General features: G+C 51.7%; 1 protein-coding gene across 1 annotated transcript in view; it reads right to left on the bottom strand.

The window, feature by feature from the left end:
* The window catches only part of ZPBP (zona pellucida binding protein), a 1,007,890-nt gene that overhangs the window by 899,410 nt on the left and 87,868 nt on the right, over positions 1-20,612 (bottom strand). The window contains exon 2 of the mRNA XM_086964982.1: positions 1,567-1,698. Within this exon, the coding sequence (XP_086821108.1) occupies positions 1,567-1,698 (132 nt within the window). The remainder of the gene's footprint in view (positions 1-1,566; positions 1,699-20,612) is intronic.

Below are 20,612 nucleotides of genomic sequence, written 5' to 3'. Positions count from 1 at the left end.
GGAACAACGCTGCAGAGAACACCCTGCCCAGTGGAAACCTGAAGAAGAGGGCCTTCGGGACATCTTGTGGCAGGAGAACACCCGCGAGAGGGGCGTCCCAGTGAGAGGGATACCCTTCAACCACTCCATCCTTTGCAATGTGAAGCCAAGCTGCCTACATTGAAGAAACCAGACGGACTAGTAAAAGACAACCTCCATCCAGTCTACCATCTGGTCATCCTGTTCGGCGTCACCCCAAAATCAAGATCTAAATGGACTGAAGAACACACTGCCAGTCCAGAAGAGCACGCCCACCAAGAACCAGGACGTCGAGCCCAAGAAAACTAACACTTCAGTGTCAAGTTCTACCGGCGTCATCTAGCAAGCAGCTGAAGAGACTCTTTCTAAAATTGAGTTTGCATATTTTGTGTTTTTCCTCCCACAGGTTCGGACTTTATTTCGTCTCAACTTTTATTAAAGTTGGGGAGGAATGTAGTGTCCTGCTGAACACGGTCTAGTTGTCTTAGGTGATGTAACCCACACTCTACACCCACCCACCGCTGGTGTCACGAGTCACGTGACCCAGTTAATAAAGGGGGCCGGGTGCTCGTGCTCGAGGCCAGTTTACTAACCCACCACTTGGTGTCTGTGTCTCTATGATCACCGTAATGCGGGCCTAGTGCCCAACACTACAACCATGTTTAGATTAACATCTATTTTTTTTTTCAAAGAGATGGGATGCACACCTAATTTCCGTAACTTTTTCCATTTTCTTTCACTAATGAATATGCGTGCAACAAGGTGTAGTGGCATGCCCAAGTGCCACAGAATTCAACAATGATTACTATAAATGGCCAACCCAATGCACAGCTCTGTGCCGCGCTGGCATCGTCGAATATATATCAATTTTGATCCAAATCTTCATTATTAAACAATCCATTTAATTCAACTTTAATCCTTTTCTCCTTTTCTGTTGGTCAAATCCACATGCGGAATATGTCGCCCATTTTCAAGTTTCTTATATTTAAACTGTGCCCCTCCGGACCTCTTGAATAAATACTGTTGATGCAAGGCTCATCACAGGCAGCGTTTATTTGTTCAAAACCCAATGCATTTCGGGCTACGCAGAGCCCTTCTTCCGGGGTCACTAGAAATAATAAAACATTTGCCTATTATTTATCTAATCTCAAATGACTCATTTCATAAAAAGAAGCAATCATCACACGAGTTAATATTGATATTTTAACAGGGTCCCGTATATGCAATGTGACACGTGCTAATCTAAAAACATTCCCATTTAACTCTATTGGCCAAATTCATCAACTGTTTCACCTGGTTCTAATCCAACCTTTGCACTGAGCATTATGCCTGCAGTTCCCTCCATTCCCCATTACCATCCTTCACCACTTCCCCCTCGACTCACTTCATACTGCCGTTTAAATCACTGACTTCGTCCGAAAATTGATATATAGTCGACGATGCCAACGCGGCACAGAGCTGTGCATTGGGTTGGGGCATAAAACATGTCCCATTTATAGTAATCATAGATTAACATCTAAGCATACTCAAACGTTAATTTCAAAATACCTGGTTGGTTGCTTAACCCAACTACCTTTGCTGATGTCGGTTGCGTCGTGTCATCCACTTGCAAAGTCTCAATTTGCACCGACGTAAGTGAATACGGTTCTTCAGTGCTTTCAAAATCTAGAAAGGATTGTCCTGTTGAAATATAAAACAAGCATTACAATTAGTATTAAAAACCCAAGCACAGGTATTTATTAAATGATACCAATTAAGTATTTGCTTTGTAATGTGAAAAGATATACATAATTACTTAGCATCTGAAAGCACACAAGAGATTTTCTAACAGTCAGATATGATTATGAAAAAAACTCAGTTCTCTCCACGAATGTGGAAGATATTGACATACACTCCAAACACGCATTGGCAAAGCCAGTAGGTGTGATCTATTTTAAGAGTGTGCAGTTTGCTGTAAGCACTACAGTGACTGCATTTAGCCATTCTACTACAAGAATGAATATATACATCAGTGAGCCTAATAAAGAGAATCAGTGGAGTGCACTGTGCATGCACCAATGGGAAGTGTCTCAACAGTGACAAGTTAAGAGAACAGAATAGGATTACCGCAACCCCTAATGTTTGCCCCTCAAATTATCCTATGTGCAACAAACTGCACATTTTCTAAAAAAAAAAATTTTTAAATCACACTTCATACAAAAATAAATAGCAAACATGAATTCACACTGAAGGTACATTATGATATCTACTACTGAACGGTGCCCTGTTGTCAGATATCAGACTTCATTTTCATGTACGGACAATTAGCAAATGTTACAGGTGCCTTTGTACGTGCCACGGGCCGATCTAATTGCCCTATGTAGAAATTGAAAGTGCTCTTTTCGCTCAGATCGGTCCAGAGCACTACTGCATGATGGAAAGCATTTATCCTGCCCTTAATTTCATCACCATCTTTCGACATGTCTGTCAACATTTTCGAACTATTCCTGTAATAAGCATTAACAACCAGGCGGTACAAGTGATATTGGTTCAAAGGTGGGCAACGATCGACCAAACCCCTTTTTAGGTCTCGCCTGTCAATGCGCATGCGCATTGAGCTTGCGAGACTATGGGGGCTTAAACAGACTTTAACCAACTTGCGATTCCATGGCGATTCCTTGCAGTGCCCGTCAAATTGAAGCTCAATGCGCAAGCGCATTGACATTAAAAGCGCGTGAACATGAAAGCGACAAGGCTCCCTCCCACGGCAATCCCCAACCCCATCCGCCAGCACCTCCCCTCTCTCTCGCACATGAAAGCTACAAGGCTCCCTCCCACGGCAATACCCACCCCCAGCCGCCAGCACCTCCCCTCTCTCTCGCACATGAAAGCTACAAGGCTCCCTCCCACGGCAATACCCACCCCCAGCCGCCAGCACCTCCCCTCTCTCTCCCCGCAGTTTCACGGACGTGTCTCGTCTTAAACCCTTAAACATGCACAACTCACACACTGAAACACACTATTTTTAAAACAAAATTCGGCAGCCTTCGACATCTGTTCCCCAGCCCCCAGAACCTCCCCTCTCTCTCCCCGGACACAGCCAGGCTCGCAATTCTCCTCCCCCTCCCCAACCGCCAGCACCTCCCCTCTCTCTCCCTGCAGTATCACGGCCGTGTCTCCAAGTTGCAGCCCCTTCCTTTCTGCTGATACTTAGTTTGTATCGAGTGCCGAGGCTGCATACTTAAGACCAGGGCTTCAAACTGAGCCTGCAAAGGGAAGCCGCATTGAAAGCCCCCTCAGCCACCCACACCAGCAAGCCACACGAAACAGATAGAGGGCTGCCAATGTATTTTGATTTTGTTGGGCTCACCAGCATTTGAACGCTGGCTATTGGCATTTTAATTTATTGTTAATTATCTAAAATGATAAAATAAAGGCATTGTCATTTACAATGACAAAAGCACATGCACAACTCACACACTGAAAACACAATTTTTTAAACAAAATTCGGCAGCCTTCGACATCTGTTCCCCAGCCCCCAGAACCTCCCCTCTCTCTCCCCGGACACAGTCAGGCTCGCAATTCTCTTCCCCCTCCCCAACAGCCAGCACCTCCCCTCTCTCTCCCTGCAGTATCACAGCTGTGTCTCCAAGTTGCAGCCCCTTCCTTTCTGCTGATACTTAGTTTGTATCGAGTGCCGAGGCTGCATACTTAAGACCAGGGCTTCAAACTGAGCCTGCAAAGGGAAGCCGCATTGAAAGCCCCCTCAGCCACCCACACCAGCAAGCCACACGAAACTCTTACCAATACAAGACCTATTGCCCCCATCCGACAGCACCTCCCCTCTCTCTCCCTGCAGTATCACGGCTTTCTCTGCATCTTTCACCCACTCTGCATCTTTCACCCACTCTGCATCTTTCACCCACTCTGCATCTTTCACCCACTCTGCATCTTTCACCCCTTTCACGCACTTTTATTGAAATTGTTAGTTGTGGAATTGTGTGGTGTGTACTCTACAACGACACAGCAGCACTCATCACCACCACAGCACAACTCATAATGACAACAGCATTACTCAGCAGACAAACGTCACACAAACAGAACATGTATGCTTTCACCAGGCACACACACCAACAGCTATCAATGCACGCTTTCAATAGGCATACACCCACAGTAACAGCCATCAGTCCATGCTTTCAACAGTCACACACACCACCGGCCGTAAGTGCACGCTTTCTACACTTTTTTAATGTAGCACACACATTTACAGCTATAAAAGCATGCTTTGGTGCTGTAGAGTACTGCAGTAGTATGTATGAATGAGACTGTTGGTGTGCTAAATACGGCTGTGGTGGTGCAGAGTGATGCAGTGTTGTTGCTCAATGGTACTGTGGGGGTGCAGAATGATAATGTGGTATTGCTGCGTGTTGCATTGGTGGACATCAGTGATGCCGTTGTTGGGAGAAGTGCTACTGTTGTGGTGCTGAGTTATGCTGTGGTGGTAATCATTGAACACCAACACAGCACCACTCATCACCAGCACAGCACCACTCATCACAACAACAGCATTACTAAGCACTACACTAACATCACTCAGCAACACACCAGCATCACTCTACACCACCACAACAGCATCATTCAGCAACAACACACTATCACACTACAACGACACAGCAACACTTACCACCACAGCACCACTCATCACCACAACAGCATTACTCAGCAGACAAACGTCACACAAACAGAACATGTACGCTTTTAACAGGCACGCACACCAACAGCTATCAATGGACGCTTTCACCAGGCATACACACACACCAACAGTCATCAGTGCATGCTTTCACCAGGCATACACCCACACTAACAGCCATCAGTCCACGCTTTCAACAGTCACACACACCACCGGCCGTAAGTGCACGCTTTCTACACATTTATTAACGTAGCACACACAATTACAGCTATACAAGCATGCTTTGGTGCTGTACATTACTGCAGTAGTATGTATGAATGAGACTGTGGGTGTGCTAAATACGGCTCTGGTGGTGCAGAGTGATGCTGTGTTGTTGCTCAATGGTACAGTGGGGGTGCAGAATGATAATGTGCTATTGCTGCGTGTTGCATTGCTGGAGCTCAGTGATGCCGTTGTTGGGAGAAGTGCTACTGTTGTGGTGCAGAGTTATGCTGTGGTGGTAATCACTGAACACCACTCTACAACGACACTGCAGCACTCATCACCACCACTCATCACCACTACAACATTACTCACCAGACAAACGTCACAGAAACAGAACATAAACAGTGCATACATACTACCTATAAAAAAAAATTAATGTGAGAAAACAAAGGACAATGCAGAGCGGCGAGACAAAACACGTACGGCGAAACACAAGAGAAAACGAGCCAACAGCGACATAAACATTTTTTTTTACAGGATGCGAGCTCAGACGGAAGTAGACTACAGGACCCGCATACCAGAATGACACGTGCAAACATAACTCAATGCATGGCGAAGAGGCGAACTAAATAGCAGCCATTGATAGCATGAAAAAACACACTCAAAAGAAAGGAGCCGGACAGAAGCCAAGTGCGAGCAAAGAAAGACCCAAAACAATAATTACATTCACATCACAAAAATGAAATTCATAGCCAAAAGTGTAAAAACTCACAAAGGCACTCTTTAATGATATTAAAATAAAATAGTATTTACCTGTCGATCGTAGCAGCTCATTCAGTGAAATGTAGAGATTAAAAAAACAACACACAAAGAGAACATAAACAGTGCATACATAATACGTTTAACTAAAACAATAAAAAACAGCAACAAAAAAACGACAAAGCATAGCGGCGACACAAGCCACATACGGGTCAAACACCACCCAAAGACAAGCCAAGTGCGAGATAAAATAAAAATCAGAGTGCGAGCTCAGGCGAAACTAAACTACAGGAACTGCATACCAGGACGACACTAGCAAACATGAGTCAATGCATGGCGAACAGACAACTTAAATACGAAACAGTGATAGCATAAATAAGAAGAAACGAGCCACACACAAGGCAAGTGCGACCGAAAAAATAGGAAACTCCATAATTACATTACATTCACAGCAATGAAAACTTATACAATTTTGAGTAACAAATAACAAAGGCACTCTTTAAATATATTTTTTTAAAAAGGCAATTACATGTCGATCGTAGCAGCTCAGTCACTGAAGTATAGAGATCAGACAAACTACACACAAACAGACACAGTGCATACATAATACGTTGAACACCAAACGTAGCGCTGCAATTGGCTACATAGTAAACGCGAGACAACACTTTCGAAAAAAACATCAAATACATATATATATAACAATAAAAATTCACACATGACATTACATCAACAAACAATAATTGGTCTTACCTGCAAAAACACACGGAAGATATACGTAACTGACGTTAACGTCAAAAACGTGCCACAAGAATGACGTATTACATTCAAATATTCGACGATAACAATTAGGGTAAGCACTTTCGACAAATTAAATATTTAATAAATTCATAAAAAATTAATAATAATTAAACTAACAGATATAAAGGAAAATACCAAGTAAAACACAATACATTCAACATCTTTATAAAAATTGATTTTTGACAATAATAACAGTATGTTGCACCAACTCGCACATACGCTAAAGGAGGAATACCAATGCATAACAAAAATACATAATAAAAGGAATAAACATAACCATATACTACATAAATACATAATCAAAACTTTGCCATTCAAGAACTTCTAGTATTGCCAAAGATAATAAGCAAGTACATACAAAAAATATAACAACGTTCAAAATTTAAAAAACATAACACATACAAAAATATACATTGCTATATATAACATCTATAAACATTACAATTATTAGAACATCTATCGTTTAGAACAGTACAAAACTATATTCTAAGTACAGACGGTAGAAAATACACAAGTCGCAATACAGAAAAAACAATAATACATCATAATAAAAAATTAAACTAATAAGTATATAAACACAAGTAATAATACATTCAGCTTCATGTACTAAATGTTATAAAAATGTAATCTTACCTGTCAAACGACGCAGCAACAAGAACGGAAGAAAAACACGCCTTTACCGCACGAACATTCACACCAATCTGGAAAATTCCCCGTTGACGCACGTCAAACGCAACGCTACGTCACAAAACGTAGCGCTGCGATTGGCTAGAAATTACGTCACACTAAACATTACATCAAAATAAAAAAAAGACTAGAACGCTAATCTCCCTTACGTAACAAACGTAAAGGGAATACATAGCGTACGACATTTTTACATAACAAAAATAAAACACAGTTTAAAAACATTCACTAAACACTTATAATCCCAATAGACATACACAAATACACACACACTTTACATTACAAATAGAAATTAACACATGCAAGACACTCACATATGCCAATCAAACATGCAACTCCACTCACACATGCAACGCCACTCACACATGCAACGCCGCTCACACATGCAAAGCCGCTCACACATGCAACGCCAATCACACATGCAACGCCACTCAAACACGCAACGCCACTCAACCACGCAACGCCACTCACACATGCAACGCCACTCAACCAAGCAACGCCACCCAACCACGCAACGCCACCCAACCACGCAACGCCACCCAACCACGCAACGCCACTCAACCACGCAACGCCACTCACACATGCAACGCCAATCACACATGCAACGCCACTCACACATGCAACGCCACTCACACATGCAACGCAACTCAAACATGCTACGCCGCTCAAACACGCAATGCCACTCACACATGCAACGCCACTCACACATGCAACTCCACTCAACCACGCAACGCCACTCACACATGCAACTCCACTCAACCACGCAACGCCACTCAACCAAGCAACGCCACCCAACCAAGCAACGCCACCCAACCACGCAACGCCACTCAACCACGCAACACCACTCACACATGCAACGCCACTCACACATGCAACGCCACTCACACATGCAATGCCACTCAACATGCTACGCAACTCAACCACGCAACGCCACTCACACATGCAACGCCACTCAAACACTCAACGCCACTCAACGCCACTCAACAACGCAACGCCACTCAACCACGCAACGCCACTCAACCACGCAACGCCACTCAACAACGCAACGCCACTCAACAACGCAACCCCACTCAACAACGCAACGCCACTCAACGACGCAACGCCACTCAACGACGCAACGCCACTCAACGACGCAACGCCACTCAACGACGCAACGCCACTCAACCACGCAACGCCACTCAACCAAGCAACGCCACTCAAAAACGCAACGCCACTCACTACACCTCACACACTCACCCTCAAACACACTCACACACACTCAGCCACCCTCAGCCTTGCAAAATATCAACAACACCCCTCACACTCACACACCCTTACCCTCATCCCCTCTACCACATTCACCCTCAGTCACCCTCAAAGACCCTAACTCTCAAACTCACCCACTCGCACACCCTCACACTCCGTAACTCACACTCGCACACCCTCACCCTCACACCATCACACACCCACACACTCACACTCAATCATTCACCATCAAACACACACACTCACCCTCACACCCCGTCACACAACATCGCTACACTCACAACCTCACACCCCTCACAACACTCTCACACACACTACACCGCACACCCTCACCCTCACAGACTCACCACACTCACCCTCTCTCAACATTAACTCACGCAGAATAACACACCCTTACACTCATTCAGTCACCCTCACACACCCTCACACCCTCACACTCACACACCCTCACCCACTCACACAATCTCACACTCCCTCACTCACCCTCAGAAAACACTCACACTCGCACAACGTCACACAACCACACCCTCACAACCCCTCACTCACACTCACTCACAATCAATCACACTCACCCTCACACACCGTCACACACCCTCTGCCTAACAACACCTCTCACCCTCAATCACACTCACACTCACACTCACACAGCGTCACACACCCGAAGACTCACACCACCTCACTCACCCTCACACTCACACACCCTCACCCTCAAACACCTTACACTCACACACCCACGCTCCCCTCACACCCATCACAACACTCTCACACTCACTACACCTCACACACTCTAAGCTGCTACCAACAACCTCACTCACCCTCACCCTCACACACACTCACACCCCCTCACCCTCACATCCCATCACCCTCGCCCACGCTCACTCCCCTCACACCCTCACACGCCTCACAACACTCACTACACCTTGCACCCTCACCATCAAACACCCTCCCACACACTCACCCACCCTCAACCTTGCAACTTGTCACAATCAACACGCCTCACCCTCACACACCCTTACCATCATCCCCTCACCCTCATTCACACTCAATAAACATCACACCTAACTCTCAGACTCAACGACTCACACACAATCACACTCCTTAACTCACCCTCACACACCCTCACACTCACACCGTCACACACCCACACACTCACACTCCCTCAATCAACATCAAACACCCTCACTCACCCTCACACACACTCACCAACACACACCGTCACACACACTCAGCCTCACAAACACTCAATAAACTTCACCATCACACACACTCACACCCCCTCACACTCACATTCCTCCACAATCACAACACTCACGCTCACACCCCTCACCCTCACATCCCTCACTCTCACACCCCTCACCCTCACACCACTCAAGCCACAAATGGGTGTGCGATGGGAGGACGCTCAGCTTGCAGGGCTGTGCTTCTATCCTCTGCTGCACCCTCCTGCTCTCTAAAAAGGTGGCATAACAACAAAAGCTGCCATCAAAATCACGTCTATACAAATCATGTGGCATTCCAAATGCTATAGGTGTCACATTCACAAAAATTACAACTATTGGCATTGTAAATGACAAATCTATCAATGTAGCTATTTGGAGAAAATACACACAAAAAAAAAATAATCTTTTACAAGACTAATAGCTCCTACTTTTCTAATGCGAGACCTATTGCATTTCCAATGCTTGTTATTATTGCTCTTTGTCGCATCCGGTCGAGAAGTGAGCGGTGACAACGTAATTGGTAATTGCCAGTAGTAGAGGCCAGTTGGTCCTGTACATCCTTCCCCAGGTATGCTCACCTTCGTTGTGAGGACTATCAGTAGATGTCAACCAGAACTTGAAGAGGTGTCAATGGTTAGACTCCTGGAACTTTTGTTCAGGCCTTAGGTGGTATGGTGGATTGGTCAATTGCTCTCTGGTCGCTCTCCCTTCACTCACCAGATCCAAGTGGCCTGAATTCACAACAGCAATCGTAAAGTGAAATGCAACTAATGGAGAGTTAATAATTTTATGCAATTTCTTTTCCTCAGCTGTAAAGAGCGTCTCTCACCAGGCGCCGCAGGTTCGCCCCTGGCCTCGGCGTCCCCCTGCTGCTACCTTTGCTGTTGCCCACACTTGTGTTGTACTGTGCTATTTTATTTTCTTTATTTCTGTATTTGTGGTATTTCTCGTATTTTCCGTAGCTGCCTCTGCCGTAGCTGTTGTATCCTTCTGGTGTGCCCCCCTGCTCCCCGCTTCCCGCTGCTGCTCCCTCACGGCCCGCCCCGCCCGCCCCTTTTTCTTCCGTTCCCTCCGCCCATTGGCCGCCCCGCTCCCGCCTCCCAGCTGCTCCTCCCTCCCACTTGGCCTCATATGGAGGCCGCACGGCGCAGGTGAGTGTGACCTGACCACAGGCCACCCCCCGCGCCGCACGGCTCCTCAGCTGTAAAGCTCGTCTCTGACCCGGCGCCGCAGGTTCGCCCCTGGCCTCGGCATCCCCCTGCCGCTACCTTTGCTGTTTCCCACACTTGAGTTGTACTTTGCTATTTTCTTTTCTTTATTTCTGTATTTGTGGTATTTTTCGTATTTTCCGTAGCTGCCCCTGCCGCTACCTTTGCTGTTGCACACACTTGTGTTTTGAACTGTGAAATTTTCTATTCTTATTGCTGTATTTGCGGTATTTCTCGTATTTCCCGTAGCTGTTGTATCCCTCTGGTGTGCCCCCCCCCCGCTCCCCGCCGCTGCTCCCTCGCGGCCCCGCCCCGCCCGCCCCTTTTTCTTCTGTTCCCTCTGCCCATTGGCTCCTCCCTCCCACTTCGCCTCATATGGAGGCCGCACGGCGGGCGCACATCTGGCGCGCCGAAGGCAAGCCCGTCTGCGCCCATCCGCGCCTGGACCACGCCCAGCGCCAGGACCCCTGCCCCTCGTCGAGGCCTGCCCACCCGACGAACGTACGACGCTGCCACCATCCACGCACTCAACGCCGGCCGGAACCCCGCCTCCTACCGAGCCACCCCGAAACGCACCCACAGACCCTTAACTTGCCAAACCTGCAAATTCACCTGCCTCAGACCCCGCCAAGCCGAGCACCAGCAACAATCACCTCAAGTGCATCCTGCTCAACACCCGCTCCGTCCACAAGCACGCCATCGAACTCTGGAACCTCCTCGACACAACATCACCAGACGTCGCCTTCCTCACAGAAACCTGGATGAACGCCTCCTCAGCCCCCGACATCGCCATAGCCATCCCAAATGGCTAGAAGATCACCCAGAGGGACCGCGCCAACCAAACTGGAGAAGGCATCGGCATCGTCCACAGAGACACCATCCGCATCACGACCAACGCAGAAGACACCCTCACCGCCGCCGAGCACCTTCACTTCCAGATACACACCGACCCCAAGACCACCCTCAGAGGCACTCTCATCTACAGACCCCCGGGACCATGCACACAATTTAGTGAAGCCATTGCAGACTTTCTCAACCCGCACGCCCTAACCTCTTCAGACTACATTCTCCTAGGGGACCTCAACTTCCACCTGGAGAATAACAACGACAGCAACACCACCACCCTGCTGAACAACCTCGCCAACCTCGGACTCAAGCAACTGGTGAACACCCCCACCCACTACGCCGGCCATACGCTTGACCCCGTCTTCTCCTCCAGCAAGCACATCTCCTTCAGCCACTCTACCGGACTACACTGGACAGATCACAGCTGTGTCCACTTCAACTTCAGGAGAACCACGACCCACCACCACCACCCGCAACAGGTTCCCCGCAGAAGCTGGAGCAAGATCACTGCTGACCAGCTCACCACCTCCCTCAGACAGAACCCCCCCACCAACACAACGGACCCCAACGAAGCAGCCCGCCACCTCACAGAATGGCTCACCAACTGCCCCAATGACCTCGCACCACTGAAGAACCCTCCCAGCAGACCCGGCAGCAAGAAAGCCTCATGGTTCACCAACGACCTAAAAAACTCCAAGAAAAACTGCCGCACCCTCGAGAAAGCCTGGCGCCACGACCAGACAACAGAAAACATGACAGCCCTCAAGAACGCCAACCGCACCACCAAAAAGATTTCATTCAAAGAACGACTGGACAACAACTCCCACAACAGCAAAGAACTCTTCAGCATCGTTAAAGAGCTCTCCAACCCCAGGGCATGCAACAACGGTATCACACCCTCGCAAGACCTCTGCGACTCACTTGCCTCATTCTTTCACCGCAAGGTCGCCGACATACACAACAGCTTTGACGCACAGACCACGCACCCAACTACCAAACCAGCGCCCCCCACCACCACCCTCTGCACCTGGACCTTGGTCAGCACCGAAGACACCACCCGCACGATGAACACCATCCACTTCGGCGCCCCAACCGACCCATGCCCACACCACATCTTCAACAAAGTCGACTCCATCATCGCGCCCCAACTCCGGGACATCATTAACTGCGCCTTCACATCCGCCACCTTCCCGGAGAGCTGGAAACATGCCGAGCTGAGCGCCCTCCTGAAGAAACCCACCGTGGACCCCACGGACCTCAAGAACTTCCGCCCCATCTCGCTCCTCCACTTTCCTGCCAAAGTCATCAAGAAGACCGTCAACAGACAACTCTCCGCCTTCCTCGAGACAAACGGATACCTCGACCCCTTGAAGTCCGGCTTCCGAGCAAACCACAGCACCGAGACTGCACTCATCGCAGCTACCGACGAAATCAGGTCTTTGCTCGACAACAGGGAAACAGCTGCCCTCATCCTCCTGGACCTCTCAGCAGCCTTCGACACCGTATGCCACCGCACCCTGATACAGCGCCTCAGCAACACCGGTATCCAAGGAATGGCCTTGGAGTGGATCATCTCGTTCCTCGCCGGAAGAACCCAGAGAGTCCGCCTTCCCCCGTTCCGATCCACGGCCACCGAAGTCATCTGCAGCGTCCCGCAAGGATCCTCGCTCAGCACCACCCTCTTCAACATCTACATGAGCCCCCTCGCAGCCATCGCACGCCAACACAACCTCAACATCATCTCCTACGCCGACGACACCCAGCTGATCCTCTCCCTCACCAACGACCCCGCCACCGCCAGAACCAGCCTCCAGGAAGGAATGAAAGACGTCGCGGAATGGATGAAGCTCAGCCGTCTGAAACTGAACTCAGACATGACGGAAGTCCTCATCCTGGGACCATCTCCCTCAGCCTGGGACGACTCCTGGTGGCCCCCGGCCCTGGGCACCGTCCCCAAGCCAACGGACCAGGCACGCAACCTGGGCTCCATCCTGGACTCCTCCCTCACGATGACCAAGCAAGCCAACGCCGTATCGTCATCCTGTTTCAACACCCTGCGCATGCTCCGAAAGATCTTCTGGTGGATCCCCACCGAAACCAGGATGACGGTCACCCAGGCCCTTGTCACCAGCCGTCTGGACTACGGGAACACCCTCTATGCTGGAACCACATCCAAACTCCAGAAAAGACTCCAGCGCATACAGAACGCTTCGGCACGACTCATCCTGGACATACCCCGTCACAGCCACATCTCTGCCCATCTGAAAGACCTGCACTGGCTCTCCGTCAGCAAGAGAATCACGTTCAGACTCCTCACCCATGCACACAAGGCTCTCCACAACATGGGCCCCAAATACCTCAACAGCCGCCTCATATTCTACACACCCACCCACCAGCTCCGATCCGCCAGCCTCGCCCTCGCCTCCATCCCACGAATTCGCAAAGCCACCGCCAGAGGAAGATCCTTCTCCTACCTGGCAGCCAAGACATGGAACTCCCTAACCACCCACCTACGGCTGACCCAGGACCACCTCTCCTTCAGGAAACAACTCAAGACCTGGTTGTTCGAGCAGTAGCGACTCCCCCCTCCCTCCCAGCGCCTTGAGACCCTAGCGGGTGAGTAGCGCGCTTTACAAATTAATATGATTGATTGATTGATTTCAAGAGTTTGCCCTTCCAGAGGGGTAGGTCTTATCTTCATAATCATTTTGTTACACCTCAAGATCAGGGGGTGACACTCAATAGCACCCAAACACTGTGAAACGCGGGTTTAACAGTAAACCATTGACAACAAGCATTGACATAGCCAATAGGTCTCGCTTTTGGGACCTTCTTTAGTTATGCTCACAATATCCTTGGTGCAACAACATCAAGTGTTGTGTGGGTAAACACTTATAAGGTCCCAAAGGCAAGTCCTAATGGCTATGCCAATGCTTGTTATTTTATGTTCTAGGGGGAAACCCAGTGTTAGACGGACCGGGAGGGTCGGCCGAGAATAAGGGGAGAGGTCTCCGGGGAGAGCCGTCTCCAGCGATCGTACAGACGAGTAACTTCCCCCCCACAGATGTACACCACACAAGGATAAGGTTTAACGTTCTTTATAAGCAATTCTTTAAGTACGGAGAAATGGTACAAGGAGGTCTGGACTCCGGGGTCCCCTCGGTTCTAGTCTCTTGATTGGGAAAAGGGTAGCGGGACAGTCTTGTTACCAATCTGGTAGATGAAATAGCTCACAATCCTCGAGCTCGGTGTTCTAGATGATCGGGCCTCGGCGGAGCCAGCAGGTCCCGGGATGGTTGAAGGTAACGACGGTCCGCGGCGGAGCCAGCAGGTCCCGATGAAGGTGGTGGTTACAAACGGTCCGCGGCCACACCAGCAGGTCCCGACGACGATGAAGGTTTCAGAAGGTTGCGGCAGCGCCAGCAGGTAGGACAGTAGTTCGCAAGGTAGGGCTACGGCAGCGCCAGTAGTCCGTCAAGGATGAGTTCTTCACTGCGTCTCTCGACTCCAGGATACAACTGCCTTCCTGCTCTGGAGCTGCCCCAGTTATAGGTCTGGTGCCCTTTGATGTCCGGACCCTCGCACTTGGAGGTCGGGAGGTCCGGGATGAGGGAGTCCAGACACCCAGCAGGGGGGTGGAGCCAGCGCCCGGGGGAGCTGGGTGTGATCGGCACCTGGCGGGGGAGAGCCATCGATACTTCTTTCTCCCATCAACCTGCCAAGTGGGCCGTTCACCTCCTGGGTGGATGGTGGTGCCGGGATGTCGGGGCCTGGCTAGGCCCAGGGTTAGGGTCGATCTGCGGCCACGCGGCCTCGTGGTGCAGTGTCCAAGATGGCGGCCGGGCCGGCCGAGGGAGCGGGAAGGAATTCGGCCCCATGATACAGAGATGTCCGCGGCAGGAGTCCCGCATGGGACGGGGTGCGGGTTGCCTTTGCGGGTAACAACTGGAGGACCGGGGCCCGGGTCCTGTCATGTGGGGAGGAGGCAAGCCCCTCACGTGGCCTGTCCAACATGCGTCCCCCCAGCTGAAGGCGGGGAGAGTCACCCATCCTCTTGGGGACTCTCCTCGTCGAGGCGGAAAAATCTTGACAGGCCATCTGCGTTGGCGTGGTCTTGGCCGGGTCGATGTTCCACGGTGAAGTCCATCCCCTGCAGGGAGATGGACCAACGCAACAGTTTTGGGTTTTCCCCCCGCATCTGCATTAGCCACTGCAGGGGCCGATGATCTGTTTGCACCCGGAAGTGGGTGCCGAAGAGATAGGGTCGGAGCTTTTTGAGAGCCCACACCACTGCGAAGGCCTCCCTCTCGATGGTGCTCCAGCGTTGCTCTCGGGCCAGGAGACGTCTGCTGATGAAGGCCACTGGTTGGTCAAGTCCTTCGGGGTTCAACTGGGAGAGGACTGCCCCAATGCCATGGTCTGAGGCGTCCGTTTGGACGATGAATTCCCGACTGTAGTCGGGGGCCTAGAGCACAGGGGCAGTGCACATGGCGGCCTTCAGTTTCTCGAAGGCCGCTTGACAGTCTGGGGTCCAGTTGACCTTCTTTGGGTGGTTTTTGGAGGTGAGCTCCGTGAGGGGCCCCACAATGCTGCCATAGTCCCTCACGAACCGCCTGTAGTAGCCTGTGAGCCCCAAGAAGGCGCGGACCTCGGTCTGGGTGATGGGGGGCTGCCAAGACTGGATGGCAGCGATTTTGAGTTGCAGCGGGGCCACCAGACCGCTTCCCACCTGGTGCCCGAGGTAGGTCACGGACCCTTGGCCAATCTGACACTTGCTGGCCTTGATCGTGAGGCCGGCGCGTTGGAGGGCCTGCAGGACCTCTCGGAGGTGGTTGAGGTGGTCGGACCAGTGGCGGCTGTACACAGCGATATCGTCCAGATATGCGGCGCTGAATTCTTCGAGTCCCGCCAGGACCTGATTTACTAGCCGCTGGAATGTTGCTGGAGCATTCTTCATGCCGAATGGCATGACCTTGAAGTGGTAGTGGCCATCAGGGGTGGAGAAGGTAGATCGTTCTTGGGCTCGGGGTGTGAGACCGATCTGCCAGTAGCCCGCTGTCAGGTCGAAGATGCTGAGGTAGCGGGCAGCTCCCATACGGCCGATGAGCTCATCTGCTCGGGGAATGGGATGTGCGTCGGTTCTGGTGACCGCATTGAGGCCCCGGTAGTCAACGCAGAACCGGAGCTCCGGAGTGGTGCCGGGGGCGGCGGCTTTGGGGACCAGTACCACTGGGCTGGCCCAAGGGCTGTCTGAGGGCTCGATGACCCCGAGCGTGAGCATCTTGGATACCTCCTCTTGGATGCAGGCCCGTACCCGATCTGGTACGCGGTAGGCCCGATGTCGGACAGGGGGACTGTCTCCTGTGTCTACATCGTGGGTGCACCAGGGGGTGACCCCGGGGTGAGGGAGAACAGAGCGGCAAACTGCAGTAGGAGGTCTCGGCAGCCTTGACGTTGCTCCTGGGTGAGGGCCTCCGAGAGTCGGACCCCATCCACGGAGCCGTCCTTCTCTCGAGTCCGTAGGAGATCAGGGAGTGGCTCGGAATCCTCTTCGGTTCCGCTGTCTGTTGCCATCAGGAGGCTGAGCTCCGAGCGCACAAAGTGGGGTTTTAGTCTATTTGCGTGGAGGACCCGGAGGGGGTTCCGTGAAGATTCCATATCGATGAGATAGGTGACAGGGCTCTTGCGCTGACCACTTTGAAGGGCCCTGTCCATTTGTCTTGCAGGGCGCATGGTTCGGTGGGAGACATCACCCATACCTGTTGGCCGGGTTCAAATTCGATGGAGGAGGCATTTTGATCGTACCACCTTTTCATGTCTTCCTGGCTGGCCTCCAAGTTCGCTTTAGCCATTTCTCTGAACCTTCTGGTCTGGTTGCGTAGGGTCAGGAGGTACTTGAAAACATCTGGAGGGTTCTTCAGAGGGGGCATTTCCCAACCTTCTTTGACTAGGCTGAGCGGCCCTCGCACCGGGTGTCCATATAAGAGTTCGAACGGGCTGAAGCCGAGGGACTTCTGGGGAACTTCTCGATAGGCAAAGAGGAGGCACGGTAGTAGCACATCCCACTGGCGACGGAGGGGCTCTTCCAACCCCCCAATCATCCCTTTTAGCGTGCGGTTGAACCGCTCAACTAGGCCGTTTCCTTGAGGGTGATAGGGGGTCGTGAATCGGTAGGTGACCCCACACTGTTGCCAGAGGGATTTCATGTATTTTGAGATAAAGTTCGTGCCTCTGTCGCTGACGACTTCTCGGGGGAAGCCCACCCGGGAGAAGATTCCCATCAAGGCCCGACCAACCACCGGGGCTGTCACAGTTCGCAGGGGAACAGCCTCGGGGTAGCGGGTGGCGTGGTCCACCAGTACCAGGATGAACCGATGTCCTTGTGCTGTATGGGGGTCCAGGGGCCCCACAATGTCTATTCCCACCCTCTCGAACGGGGTGGTGACCACTGGAAAAGGTTGCAGAGGGGCTTTCAGCTTGCGGCCGCTCTTCCCGCTGGCCTGGCACGTGGGGCAAGATCGGCAGTGCTGGAGTACGTCGTTCCTCATCTTTGGCCAAAAAAAGTGGGTCACCAGGCGACTGTAGGTTTTGTCCTGACCCAGGTGACCAGCCAGGGGGACATCGTGGGCCAGGTTTAGCAAAAAGTCTCTAAAGCGGAGGGGCACCACTAGTACTCGACTGGCCCCTAACTCCGTGATTCTCTGTTCACTGTACAGCAGGTCATTGTCCCAATAGACCCAATGGGTTCCGGCGGTATCCCCGGCGCTTTGGGCGAGGGCTTGTTGGCGGAGTCCCTCGAGAGAGGGACAGGTCTTCTGCTCTTGACGAAACTGTTCTTGGGTGGGCCCCCCTTCCTGACGCCACTGAGCCAGGTCGGGAAGGTCCTGGAGCTGGGCGAGCCCTTCGGGGGTTTGCTCTGGAAGGTCGGCACGGACGGTGTCTTCGACTGGAGCGACCGGAGGAGGAGGGGCCGGCCATTCGGGTTCTTCGGGTCTGGGGATGGCACGGGCGGACATGGACCGGGTGGTTACGCACGCCCAGTCCGGGAGACCCAACATCCCCAGGTGCTCTCTTCTCTCTACGGCGGCCCACGGGGAACTCTCCAGGTCATTTCCCAGGAGGCAGTCTACGGGGGCATCGTCTCGGACCGTCACCTTCAACATGCCGGAGACTCCTCCCCATTCGAAGGGGACGCAGGCCATTCGACAGAGACTCTCCGAGTTGTCGGCTGAGCGGACAGGGCAGAGAACGTTCGGCAGGATCTGTTCTGGGGTCACCAGGTGACAGCGGACGGCTGTCACACTGGCCCCTGTGTCACGTAGGGCTTCGGCCCGGCGCCCATTAATGCTCACCCACTGACTGTACTTCCGGGTGTTGGCGGGTAGGGGGGCCCGCGGGACCATGTCTTTTCCCCCTAGGCATGCTAGAACCATGGCGGCCGGTTCCCATTCTGGGTGTTCTTGCTCATGTTCCTCGTGTTCTTCGGAGATTTGTTCTTCCCCCAGGGCGGCGGCAGCCATCTGGCGGGGTCTCGGGCTCTGGTTCTGTGGACAGTTCGGGTCATTGGCGTAGTGGCCGACTCGCTGGCATCGGTGACACGTGACATTGGCTCTGTACCCCGGGCGCGCCGGGGTGCTGCCCCGGTTGGCCGGGGGTGGAGTGTTGGCAGCGGGAGCGGCCGGGGCGTTGTCTCTTCCTCGTCCCTGGCCTCCTCCTCCCCCTCGGGGACGGTGCTGACCTCGGTGCTGTTCCTGTGACCCATTTCGGCCCACTCGGGTGATTTCCCACCGGTCAGCCTCGGCGGCGAGCTGCCGTGGATCAGTTAATTTACTGTCGAGGAGGTGCTGCCTGAGCTCGACGAAGCAGTTGTTAGATAGATGCTCCCATACCATGAGATTGAAGAGTTGCTCATAGGTCGTTACATTGCTCCCCTTGATCCAACCCTCAAAGGCTCGGCTGAAATAGTTCACGTACTCCACCCAAGTTGTACCCGGGATCCGGGTGCAGTCTCGGAACCTCTGGCGATACATTTCGGGTGTGAGCACATAGCGGGTGAGGAGGGTAGCTTTCATGTGGTCGTAGGAGGTCATTAGATGGTCGGGGAGCTGTAACAGGGCATCGCGGCCCTCATTGACGAACCTCCCCCATAGGCCGGCTCCCCAGTCGCTTCGGTCGATCCGGTGGGAGGTCATAGCAATCTCGTAGGCCTTGAACCACTGCTGTATGTCGTCATCTCGGAAATATTCTCGCACGACATCCTTGGGGATGTGTACTTTCTTTTCTGTTGCTCCCGGGGTGCGCGGTTGCTCGGGCACTCCTAATTCTTTGTTCTGCTTACGTAATTCGATCTCTGCTAGGTTGCGTTCGTGTTCATACGCCAGTCTCTTCTCTTCGAGCTCTCTTTGTCTCTGTTTTTCTTCCCTTTCTTCTCGGAGCCGTAGATGTTCTAGGTTCAGTTTTTGTTCGGCTAATTTGAGTTCGCCCTCCATTTTGAGCCGGGCCATTTCTAGTTCATGTAGTCTGCTTTTCTCTCGCTCTTGGATTTCGTTTTGCGAAAGACCCGTTCTTCGCTCCTCGGGAGCCGTGGCGTTTTTCTCGGCTGCTGTGATATTTTGGTCCGGGGTTCTGTCGGCCCCGGTTTCTGCCCATGACTCAATGGCATGCTTGAAATCGTCCTTAGTACTCAGACCGGTGGTAGCGATACCTAGTTCCATGCAGAATTGCTTCAACTCACGATGGCTGTACTCTTCCAATTTCTCCATCTGGAATTTCTCGGTGGATCCGCTCTCTTTGGTTGTCATCGTGGTTTTGTCGTGGGGTGAGCTACTCTCTGTACGATTACGCGTTGATTCGGATTGCGCCGCTGGCCACCAATGTTAGACGGACCGGGAGGGTCGGCCGAGAATAAGGGGAGAGGTCTCCGGGGAGAGCCGTCTCCAGCGATCGTACAGACGAGTAACT

This window comes from Lissotriton vulgaris, chromosome 4_1 (assembly GCF_964263255.1).
Source record: "Lissotriton vulgaris chromosome 4_1, aLisVul1.2, whole genome shotgun sequence".
Taxonomy (NCBI): Eukaryota; Metazoa; Chordata; class Amphibia; order Caudata; family Salamandridae; genus Lissotriton; species Lissotriton vulgaris.
Note: the sequence above shows the minus strand (reverse complement) of the source record. Positions and strands in the feature narration are given on the sequence as shown.